At 45.2% G+C, this 11,726-nt stretch overlaps 1 protein-coding gene across 5 annotated transcripts; it reads right to left on the reverse strand.

Annotated features, from left to right (window-relative positions):
• Positions 1-2,899: 2,899 nt before the first annotated feature.
• Positions 2,900-10,747, reverse strand: mideasa (mitotic deacetylase associated SANT domain protein a). 5 transcript variants are annotated; one of them, XM_037449713.2, is made up of 13 exons: positions 10,385-10,747; positions 8,008-9,720; positions 6,565-6,777; positions 5,500-5,842; positions 5,317-5,383; positions 5,080-5,222; positions 4,858-4,961; positions 4,631-4,706; positions 4,363-4,451; positions 4,022-4,165; positions 3,734-3,847; positions 3,459-3,625; positions 2,900-3,182 (listed from the first exon to the last, which is right to left on the reverse strand). In XM_037449713.2, the coding sequence occupies exons 2-13, from the start codon at positions 9,463-9,465 to the stop codon at positions 2,927-2,929; spliced, it is 3,174 nt and encodes a 1,057-aa protein (XP_037305610.2). In that variant the 5' UTR covers positions 9,466-9,720; positions 10,385-10,747; the 3' UTR covers positions 2,900-2,926. The 5 variants fall into 5 exon arrangements, with proteins under 5 accessions (XP_037305610.2, XP_037305611.2, XP_037305612.2 ...); XM_037449714.2 differs by having other exon boundaries at positions 6,565-6,774; positions 10,207-10,747; XM_037449715.2 differs by having other exon boundaries at positions 5,095-5,222; positions 10,207-10,747.
• Positions 10,748-11,726: the final 979 nt, after the last annotated feature.

Consider the following 11,726-nt stretch of genomic DNA (forward strand, 5'->3'; position numbering starts at 1 on the left):
GGAAAAGAATAAATATGTTTCCTTCCATTTTCTTTAAGCAGCTGCAAGCCATTTGTCAGGGCAGACTTGATTGACTCGAGACAAGCTAAAAACATTCATCTTGCAGAAGGGTAAGGAGCACACTTTGAGGTGTAGACCAGGGCCAAGATATATATTTGTACCACCAAATGAACAGTGATACAGATCCCTCTAAACATGCCAGTGTCGTCTGAACCTCGTATTTCTGAGGCTTCGCCACCGTCCTGAAAGGAGACGGATGGACTTTGGTCGAGTCCCATTTGCATAACTCTGAGGTAATGATGCTGCTGACTCCCGCTAAAATACTAACTGATGGGTTGAATTCCAACGCGAGAGCCACAGCGTGAGGATGGAGCAGCAGCTGGAGGCTTGGCGCTCAATCTGCAAAGCACCGAGAAGCTGAAGGTGAAGGTGACAGATAATAAAAGCAGGAGGCGTCACAGGTCAAGATGTCAACCTGGGAGATTACATCCCTCAAGGCCGGTGAACGTGCGAATTGAGCCGAGGGTTTGTCGGTTATACGTCCCATTACATCCCATTGGTTTGCCGTGAAGGACACCTGTAGGCGATGTTACAAGCAGCTTCTCTCCCAGAAATAGATGATCATTCAGCTTGGTCATGACCAAGCTGAATGATCATCTATTTCTATTTCAAATGCACTTACATAAGGATTATTTAGAGAATGGAAGCCAATCAAGACCAGCGCTTTGTCCCTAATCAACAGAAAAAAAGTATTTAGTATAGTACTTAATTACCAAGAGCTGAGGTTGGCTTGGCTTAACCATGGAATAAGTTTATTCAGTTTCACCTTCTATCAGCGCATAACGTCAAGTAAACGCAATACTTTGACAGTGAGCGTTGTTGCGTTAACATGCTACTTTGCAGACATTTAACACTCCGAAAAGTAAACCATACCTTCACCTGCATTACGTTGATCTGGAAAGGTATGGGAATAGATTTTGCATCGTATTAATCTACGTTTTAGGATACGGCATCGCCAGAATTTGTTTTGTTTTTTTAGATGGAAGCCACTCAATGACAACTTATCGACTTATCGAATTTCATGAACATGCTGCACACCATCACTCCGGTTTCTTCTTCTACTTTCTTCTGCCTACTAACTGCAAGAATGACATTGACCTGCAGCCTGCCTGCTACACCTATAAAATGATTAAAGTTTTATTGCTTAGTGGGGGAACATAAATCTTAATGTACATTTCTGCTCTCATCAGATTTAACTTCCGCTCTGCCAGAGGAGGAACCATTGATCTTATCATTGGTCTACGAGACACTTAGGTACATTTATCCAGTTTTCTTCATCTCTCAACATTGGTCGGCATCACAGTCTTCATCTCCACCTCTATCCCTGACCTGTTTTATTACTATGCCCATGTGACTTGGTTTACAATGAGGCATAATTAGCAGGGCCACTGGGCAGAAAGGACATTGGATCCTCACTGTAAACCTGTTCAAGTTGTTAAAGAGGACCTCCTGGGGACATTGGAGATATTTCATTGAAACAATACACATCTAATGTGGTCAGCAATAAGCAGCCACACTTTTACATTGACAACTGTATATTCCCAAAATTGAACAATTAAAATAAAGGCTTGAAAAAGAATGACAGATAACTAAATCTATAGACAAAGTCAGTGGACGTTCCTCTTACTCAAGAGGCATATTATTGTAAATTGGCTTCTCCAGCTAGTTTCTGCCGTAAAGGTTTGATAACTCAGTGATGAAGTGTAACAGAGAAACGTTATCATCCACGGTCGCAAAGCAATATGCATTGCATCTCATGTCCTGATGGCAACATCTGTAGTGCACTTTTTTTAAATGGCTGAGTTGCTTGATTTTACGGCCCTTAATCTGAAAAGGACTGGTGCCTTCTCGTATAATGAAACAGAGTATTTAGAGTCACATTCAATGGCGATACATCTTGCTCGGCTCATATAGACGTTGGTGTAGCGACAGGTATTATAGCAAATGTAAAATGTAATGTTTAAAAAAAGACAATTTGGTAAATTACTAATAAATCCAATAAAAATATCAGCCAAGTATACCTTAAATTATACTGAAAACCACAGAGTATGTGAAATACTGAACCACTGGCTCCACCTGCTGGATCAACAAAGTCTTGCAGCCATGAATAAACTTAAGTAGATCAATAATGACGCTTCTCTAAACAGAAGATATTTTAATAAACTTTTCAATTCACAAGTCTTATTGCAGCTGACGTAATTCGTTTTTATATTACCAAAATCATTGTAAAACAAATGCAGTATCATAAATATATGGCCATCTCATATATATATTGTTTGTACATATTCATTTTAAAGGATCCCTCAGTTGTACAAAATAAGTACAACAAACCTATAAATCTGGGGGAAATTCTGCATAATCAACACATTATTTTCCTCAGAAAAAGATAAATATAAGCTCTTACTCTATTTGTATTGTAAGGGGGGGATACTGTTTAGTGAAAGATAGCTTTGATCTTGATTTGTTGCTCAACAGGCATTCTGATTATCTTATGAAACATCATATAACCATTAATTCCACACCATGAAAATGTATAATATTTTGACATTAAATTCAATTAAATAATGGATATAAAAAGGCAATATTGGCAAAAGCAGAAGCATATGGGATAAGTGCATTTACAAAAAAATAAACATCCTCTGAATATTTTAAAAGACAAAATGTGTGAAGATGTGGAGTGTGACTGGCTGGTTGGTGGATTACGGTCACTCAGAGTATGAATATTAACAGGAAGACTTTTTTTCTGCTCTCTATGAGGCGGGATGTTGTTGTTGTTGTTGTTTTTTCCCTCACGCTCTCCGATTCAACCTCCATCTCCACCCATCAATCCATCTTCCAATTGGTTTCTCTCCAGATTTTTTGTCCCTCAGTGCCAGTCTTCATCCTTGTCATCCTCTCCCTCGGATGAGTCTTCCTGGCTGCTGAGATCTGGCTCCTCAGACCCTCCGATACCATTTCCTCCCCGAGTAGCTGCCTCGGCTGCCGCCGCCGCCGCCTTCCTGAGCCGAGCTTCGGCGGCGGCCTGCTCGTCCTCTTCTTTCTGACGCAGCGCTGCCGCCTTCTTCTCCTGCTCTGCATGACTCTTCATGTGGGCACTTCGACTCTTCACTTTAGAAAACACCCTATTAGGAAATGGATGAAAAATCACACAGCATTACACACTCTAGCTGCAGTTTGGAATGATGCACGAATATCTGATTGAAGATTAGGGCTACTAAATGACTAAAGACGGCAGAATATTTCACAAGTCACCATTATATATTGTCTTTATTTCTTCATATGATTAATTGATTCAATATAGTCTTCATGTCCTTTTTTGATGTGTAAGTGCCAATCAGTTAAAAAAAAATCATTTAAAAAAAGGGTTTCAAGACAAATCTCTGATGGTTCTGAAGTACCTGCCACATTTCTTGCATGGAAAAACTGCGTCAGGATCCGGCGGGGGCTTGGCCGGTGCTCTACTCTTCTTTGCCGCGGGCTCGGCTGGAGGTCTGTGAAGTGCTGACGGGTGGAGGACCTCCTTGCTCACCGGCTCTGGCTCTTTGATCACCAGCACGGTTCCTGCCTGGAGGACACCAGAAAGTTATTGTAGACCACAGTTTGTTTTACTTCTTACATTTATTTAACCTGAGAAGACGTGGAGTAAGGTGAGAATATGTAGTGAAACACTTACATAGTCGTGAGCCTGTAGTGACCGAGCAACGCTCTCCTGGTGGCTGCTGCCGTAGGAGACATCCCTCTTATCGTCATCTGCCTCGCCTTGAGTACATTTTGATCGCTGTGAATTCTAACAAATCACAACAGAAAAACACAGATTATTTGGTGGCCCTTATGGTCCTTACAAAAGGGATTTCACAATATGATCACATATTTCCTGTAACGCAAAGACAGTGAAAATACAGCTTAGCAAACAATCTGCATCATTGACTTGGTTCGAATTTAAAAGTTAACTCCACTTTACCTTAACATCCACCAGAGCCTCTGTGTGCTTCTCCAGAGGAGAATCTGGAGGGCCGTACGTTAAAATCCCATTGCGACCGATCTTCACCTGCTTCTTGTATGTGTAGTAAAATTCCACACACTGAGCAACAGTCTTTGTCTGCACCTTTAAAATATAAACAAGGTGCAACATTTAAAATCAATACTATATAGGATGTAGTTTATTCTCCTTTACCTCTTTTTGTTACAATCAGAACTCGTTACGTTTTAACGCTGGTTGTGATTTGATTTAAAAACGTATTCTGCTATGTCATTTGCATCGATTCAGATGACGCCGTGTTGTGGTAACATTAACGAGCGTACCAATTTCTGCACCATAAAGAAGTCCTTCCTGTAGGCAGAGATCCCCTTATTGAAGTAGCACTTCTCCTCCGCAGTCCAGCAATCAGAGCCTGTGAGTGCATCAGGAAAATCAAATATATTCTTACAAGAGAAAACAAAAACATTTTAAAGAAATGTTTGGAAATAAGAGAACAGATGATGAAGAAGAATCTTCTACTGATGAATGTCAGAGAATTTGTCAAAATGATTCCCATAAAACGGTTTCTTTTAGTGTGATGGCGATGCTCACCTGAGTAGTGATAACCTGCCAGGGGATGACCTTTGGGGAAAACTGGGTCCTGAAGCATCAAACGTTCCAGTGTTTCCTTAACATCAACATCAATAATCAGTGATCCCCAAGTGATATAAAAACAGTTCTAACAGTAACAAGTGGGACGTTTCAGTTAAACACAGCCATTCTCAAGTCCTGCTGCTAACTGAATTAATAATAAAGTGTCTGATTATCATTATACTCACAAGGAAGTCCCCTCCACATTCATGTAAACAGTGTAAAACCAGCTCCTGGTTGGTTCCTCCGCCCCTCAGCACACTGCAACAAGCCATGTTCATCATGTCGTCCACTGTGGAAATGATGAGGGTTAGAAAGAATTAGCGTGCATGATGATGAAGGAATCTCAAACAAAGAGAAGGTACGGTAAGAGAAAAGCTCTCAGTGGAGGACTGATGTCAGATACTAACGGCTCTCTTGGTCACCATGTTTTAGGTGGGAGTCATCCATGGGGCGCCAAACGGGGTCAGCCTTGTCCTGGGCCGACTGGGAGGAAGAACGATCCTCTAACTCCGGAATTGCTGCCTGGTAATGCAGCCCGATGTTGATACGTCTGAAGAAGTAAAAAGACATTTAAAAAAAAAAAGGTAAAAGAAGTTGTTTTGGGGCCAGGTGTTGAAAAGGCCAGTTTCATTGACTGGACTTACGGCTCAAGGCTAGCAGGCGTGGCATCGGTCATCAAGGGCAGAAGAGGAGGTGTGATATCTGAACTTGCTGAAAATACGAAAAGAAACACCCCCCCCTTTTAAAACACATCATCGGAGACGGCCCCATTGGTCAGAATTTCCCCCGAGATCCCACTCGCGAAGCGGAAAAAAAAGGAGACTTACCCGAGCGCAACAGGCTGCGTGCCGCGGATTTGGGCGTAGGTGGCGGCGGCAGGATTTGGTTGCTCACGGCGATGTTGGTCAGGAAGGCGGAGAAGTAGAGGCCCGAGCCCTCGCGCACAGGAGACAGAATGGGCGGCGGCGTGTAGGGCGGCATGGTGAGGGGGTTGTCCGGCAGGCGGACGGGGGAGCGCAGGTTGCTCTGGTAGGAGGAGATGCTGGAGTAGAGGGACGGCGGGATGAAGGTGGATGGTTTGTGCGGCGGGATGATGAGAGGCTCCGGTCGGGGTCGGCGCTTAAATTTGGACTTTCCATCCTCATCCAGGCCCGGGTCGCTTTCCCCATCCTGGAAGCAGAACGACGGGTTTGGAAGTTATTATGGCGATTATAAAAAGTCTTGAGAGTCATGAAATAAATGAAGAGGGCAGGTGAAGTAATCAGATTCTGGTTGCAATTATTATTATATACAAAGACAAAGAAGCCACCCATTAAGTGTTTGCTGACACGTAGACCTTTGCCACAGCCGATTGGACCAAAGCATAACCAGCTGTCATTGGCTTTCCCTCTGGCTTTTCTAAACAGCCCTACATGGGTGCTCTCCCCAAAACATTGTCTCATTGTACAGTGGCTGAATGAAGCTTCATTGTGAACCAACACACCCAGTTAAAAAGAGCAGTTGGAGGGTTAATGAGTCAGCAAATATGGAGCTGCAGGAGGGATCTGGTTAGCTTAGCATAGCGGCTGCAAACATTTGACTACATCAAATACACATTAGTGAGGTGCTTGCAGGCGAATTTTGCTTCATTGGCGGGAAACTAATGGTCTGCTGCGTGTAGTCTCATATTGAACAGGAGGACATGAAATCAGTATCTAAATCTTCATTGTACTCATCTTAACTTACTGTAACACACATTCACTATGATCAGTAGAGAGTAGTTTTATCCCCTCCAAGTAAACTCATTTTAGTTGAGGGTTTCTTCAGGTCAATTAATGGGTGCTTTTTCATGCTGAACTAGTTATTTCCAGGAAACTTCTGAACACATGAAGCAATGCGAATGGAATACTAACCAGACCAAAACTCTCGGCCATGGAGTTTCTGAGCGATCGCCGGCGAGCCACGATGACAGACGGCTTGTGATCGGACGGTCCCGCGGGCCGCTCGCCGAGTCGCCCCGGAGTCCAGCCGCCCTGAGGATCCGCTTGGCTCCCGTGCACTGGCACCGACACAGGGATGACCAAAGGCACCATGGAGGCCTGTCTGCCTGAGGAACCGTCTTCCTGCTGAGGCGCCGCGGCAAAGAGGGCGGAGAGATTGCGGGGGGGGGGGGGAAAGCACAGAGATTCAGAAAGAGAAGCGGGGGAAATGGAAAAGGGATTAGCGAAGAGGTCTCACTTTTAAATCTGCAACACTTTTTAGTTTGAAATGACATCGAATGAAAAGCAGGGAACCCGAGCACTAAAAAGCTTCGAACTGGAAAAAATGTGGCATTTACAGAGGAATTAGTGCCCACTTTACTGTGGGAAATCCTAATAAAAATCAAAGCTGAAGAAATGTTTTCGCTCAAATGTAAAAGAAGAATTACAATTTCGATTAACAAAATAATTGTTATTACAACTACACATTTCCTCAGTATTCATAAATGTCCACACAGACCCCTGGCATATCTGGTCAAATCCTCCTCAATTCTGCTGGTATCGGTGAAAGAAATACAATTTTACAACTTCTCACAACAGAATGGATACAAGAAACTTTAATCTCAACCCACAAATGTGCTGCTTGTTAAACAGAATACACCAGACCTGGGTGGGTAACGCATATTAAACCGGTTTGGTGTGTGTGTGTTTGGGGACTTATTGGAGTGTGGGTTGACAGCTCAGCCCCTCCCTAGCTCTGCTGGATGAATGACTGGGAAGGAGGCAAAGGAATGTGGAGGTGTGCAGACATGCAGCCGCTTCAACTGTACGTCCGGCATGTACGCTCTGCACAAGAGAACTAAACCTCCCTGTTCTAAGAAAGCAAATGTGCCTTAACATAAGCGGGTTTCTCTGGATGTGCTACCGATCGGAAGATTAGAAATTTTGGAAAAACAACGTCAAGCGGGTGATCTTTTTGAGTCAGCAATTTTTCAAATCCAAGAAGTATCTTCGATAGGTGCCGTTTTTCAGGTCGCACCAGTATCTCTACGCTGTGCACGACGCCGCCGTGTATGTGCGACTGCACGAACGCGTCCCACAGCCTGCCGCAGCTGGGGCTCCACAGTGGCAGGAATCAAATCATCTGACGAAATAAAATAGTTTACTAAGCTACAGGGAAGTCCTGTATAGAAACAAGCTTCTTCCTCTTTGTGCATCTGCTCGCCAACTGTGCTGGATGACATTACTGTCTCTTGCAGGCAGAGACCGCCTGCTTTTGGCTTCCCCCCCGCTACTAAACGGGGCCTTTTATGTCGTAAGAATGGGAATAAATAAACACATAAAACTACCGTGGCAGTGTAATGAGTGAATATTAACCTTGACCATATTTGCCGGTAGGGACTCCATTTCTGATGCCTTCTGGGCTAAAGTCTCCAAGTTGATCTCCTTGGACGCCCTCCTTCTCCGACGAATGACCCCTCCTGTCGTCACTTCCCCTCCTTTCGCAGCCTGCGGGCCCGCCGCTCCGTTCAGGGCTGACGGAAGATCTTTGGACGCTTGAGACCAGATGTTGGTCGAAGGGGGTCCCAGCGGGGACTGTCCTTCTCTGGAGAGGCGGCGTGAACGCCGAGGGGCGGCCTGTGCGTCAGAGGGCTCCTCTGAATTCGGGGTGAGCTTTTCAGCGCATGGATCAGTAACGTGCGACGCGTCGCAGGGTTGAGCCGCTGCTTCCTGCAGCATCTCCAGTGACTGGACGCCCTCCTTGTTAGGAGCGGCGACAGGCGGGATAGGCTCAGGAGGGTGAGAGGTTACAAAGTTTGCGGTTTGTTGCGGTTTCGGTTGCACGTGTGGTTGTGCCGCTTCTAGCTGTGGCACATTTTGTTGTTGCACTTGCTGCTGATGCATTTGCTGTATTTGTTGCTGTCGCTCCTGTATCTGTTGCTGGTGATATTGTTGCTGCAATTGCTGCAGTTGCTGGTGTTGCATTTGATGCCGTTGGATTTGGTGCTGCTGTTGCTGCAAATGTTGCTGCTGTTGCAACTGAATGTGATGCTGCTGCTGCTGCAGCTGATGTTGCTGTTGATGCTGCTGGTGGTGATGGTGATGCATTTGTTGCTGCTGCTGCTGCATCTGTTGTAGCAGCTGCTGCTGCTGCTGTTGTTGTTGCTGATTCGGCATTCCCTTGTTGCCTGGTAAAACAGAGTAATAACCTGATGAAAACTGTTGCTTGCTGGGCCTAAATGTTGCCTGGAAGGGCTGCAGCATGGACCCCTGCAAAGTGGGAGGAGGTGCATGGGGCTGACCCTGAAGCTCCACGCCTTTGTGAGCGTGTTGATAAGCCTGCAGCTGAGCCTGGTGCATCGCGGCGACAGCGTGCTGATCCCACTCGTGGCCCCTCCCCTGAGCTGGAGCCTGGGGGGCATCTCTGTAAACCTCAACAGGTCCCGGGAGTTGATTTTCTCCCCCCATTGGCAGAGCTACACCCTCATGGACTCCTTTGTGGAACGCCATTTGACCCCTGGCGTTCACCCCGCTCATGTAGGGGCTAAAGTTCTGGCCCCAGGCCTGAACAGGAGCTTCCTGAGACCAGCCGGGGGCCTGTACGGAGTCCTGGTGCATCCACTTTACTGGAGCAGACTGTTGATAGAGCGGTAGACTTTGAGTCCCTTTCTCTGGGTTGTAAACACCAGAACTGCTAGAGTCACTGTGGCTCGACTCTAACGCCGGAGGTCCCATACCATAATAAACCTCCCCCGAATGCTGCACGGGCTCTTTCATGGCAGCGGAGCGATGCTTGCCGCTCTTGTCGGCATTAACTTGGGGAGGAAGACTCATAGTAACATACGGTAATGGTGGGAGTCAGAACTCTCGATCTCGATCTCTGAGCCTGCGAAATGTCACTGCCTCTGTAGTGTGCTTTTCAATGCCTGAGATTGAAGGAATTGTTTGTTCAATTGTGTGCACCGGCGGTATTTGGGAGGAAATACAAAATCCCAAAGGAAAGTGCAGGGTGGGGAGCATGCAACCTCCTTCCAGAATCAAATCTGAGGTCTGCCGTCCTTTCTTCTCATCCTCGTTACTGGGCCGGACCTTGTGAGAAAAAGAAGTGGTTAGACACTTTCTTGTTTCCTTACGACAAGCACTCACATTTTTTTTTTCTTTCCTCCCGTCGCTTCTCAGTCGTGTGCAGCAGAGAGGAAATTGAGGCCTACACGAGCCAGTCGAGCAGTCAGTAAAGTGAAAAGCATTCAGAGTGCGTCTGCTGGGTGCAAGCGAAACCTACATGCCGATGTTTACGTCCGAGTGGATGCAGACGGGACGGCGAAGAGCCCCGAGAAGTTTTTAAAACGGCGGCCAACGGCGACGAGGAGGCGCTTAACGTGTCGCTGCCATTTGGCATAACAAGAAATACAGGAAACGAAGGGGCTCGTGCAATCACCAGAATGATAGCCAGTCGTGTTATGTTACAAAAAAAAAACAGCAATAAGGAAGCGTCTGGAGAGCGAAGGGCTGTTAGGCAATACGGCGGAAGAGCGAGCATTAGCGAAACACAGTGTGTGGGTTTGTTTGCGCTACCTTATCAATGGTGCACGGAACTCTCCATGGCCAGCTCCATGGAGTCACTTTGGTTCCGATCAAAGTCGACTGCATGCAGCTCCATGAAGGGGTTGTGCGCGGCGGCGAATGTCATAACTCGGGACAAGTTTTCAACTCGAGTTTCACTGCGCACAATATGGCGAACAGGCGTGCTTACAATCCCACGGGCACATAATCCAAAAATCAGGACGGGCTGGCGAGGCTCATTAAGCGCTGTAGTTACAATGTTGCACACTGTATCCGTGACCACCGTGCACCTCGGTCGGGGTGGGGTGTAAGGGGGGAGAAAAATGTCCACAACTTTCCCCCCGCGACAGCGAAAGAACCACACATGAAGACGGCGAAAGTGTGGAAACGGTGACGTGCTGCGGCCCGCTCTGGTATTTCCGCTGACTTTGCGTCGAGAATTCAAACGCTACGTTTCGCGTTGTCCAGAACACACGGAACGCCGCGAAACTGCGCAAACACACGGAAAGTTGTGCGCCGCAGAACGCACCGCCGCAACGCAACGCACCCCGAATCGGCCCAACTCACATCCTGTTATCCAATCCGATCTTTTGGGCACGCCCATTGCTGCATCCGTGTACGTTTGATTTGTTTGTCACGGCTGCCCGGAAAGCGGAGTGTTGACTTGTCCCACCGAAACTTTGTTGTGGTTTTAAACACGGTTATGTGTGTCTATAACGTCATTATTATAATGAAAAGTATCCTAAAGAGAATACTATACAAATATATAGTCTTTACAGCAAGTGTGTGTAAGAAAAAAAAAACATAGATATAGATATTTTTATGCTTTTTTTGGTTCGTATATATTTGAACTTGTGGTCATTACATCTCAATAGCAAATTATTCAAAATAAAAATATATAACTCAAAAAATTAAGGAATTCACATTCTGAAAGGAACATATTTGTTTGACAATGCTGAAATGGTTAAGTATTAGATAAATCCACCCAGAGCTGTGTCCAGGAGGCCTGTTGGGTTTGTGTTTGGTTTCTTGGTTAACATTTTAAGGCAAGGTTGACGGGAGTAAAGTGTCATGTCAGGATTGCATTGCTGCATCATCACTAAACTGCAACCTCCACATATATCACATCTCAATGTGCGAGTGGAGCTATTACAAGATAATTTAGCATTAATGTATGTTTGCAAAAATTTGATTGGCCAGTGCAGCACACATGACTTTGTCAGATTACTTAATAAATTGAGCCATATCTATGTTCCATTTAAGTTAATCTGAGCCAGCATTTTCCACACACTAAATTAATAAGGCCTCAATGAGAATTTTATTCAAAATGTATTTGATAGTTTTTGTAAATTATAATGTATTATAATAAATATAAGACTATTGTTTTCACCCGCTGAGTATTCTGTACGTCCAACTTTACAAGCTGCAACATTAAAGTAATATTCATATATAATGTGCATTTTTGATTTATTTTTATTTTTAAATGGCCCATTCTGAGTTAGTCTATTTTGGGTAGCCTATTTCTAGTGCAT

This window comes from Pungitius pungitius, chromosome 20 (genome assembly GCF_949316345.1).
Source record: "Pungitius pungitius chromosome 20, fPunPun2.1, whole genome shotgun sequence".
NCBI classification, from domain to species: domain Eukaryota; kingdom Metazoa; phylum Chordata; class Actinopteri; order Perciformes; family Gasterosteidae; genus Pungitius; species Pungitius pungitius.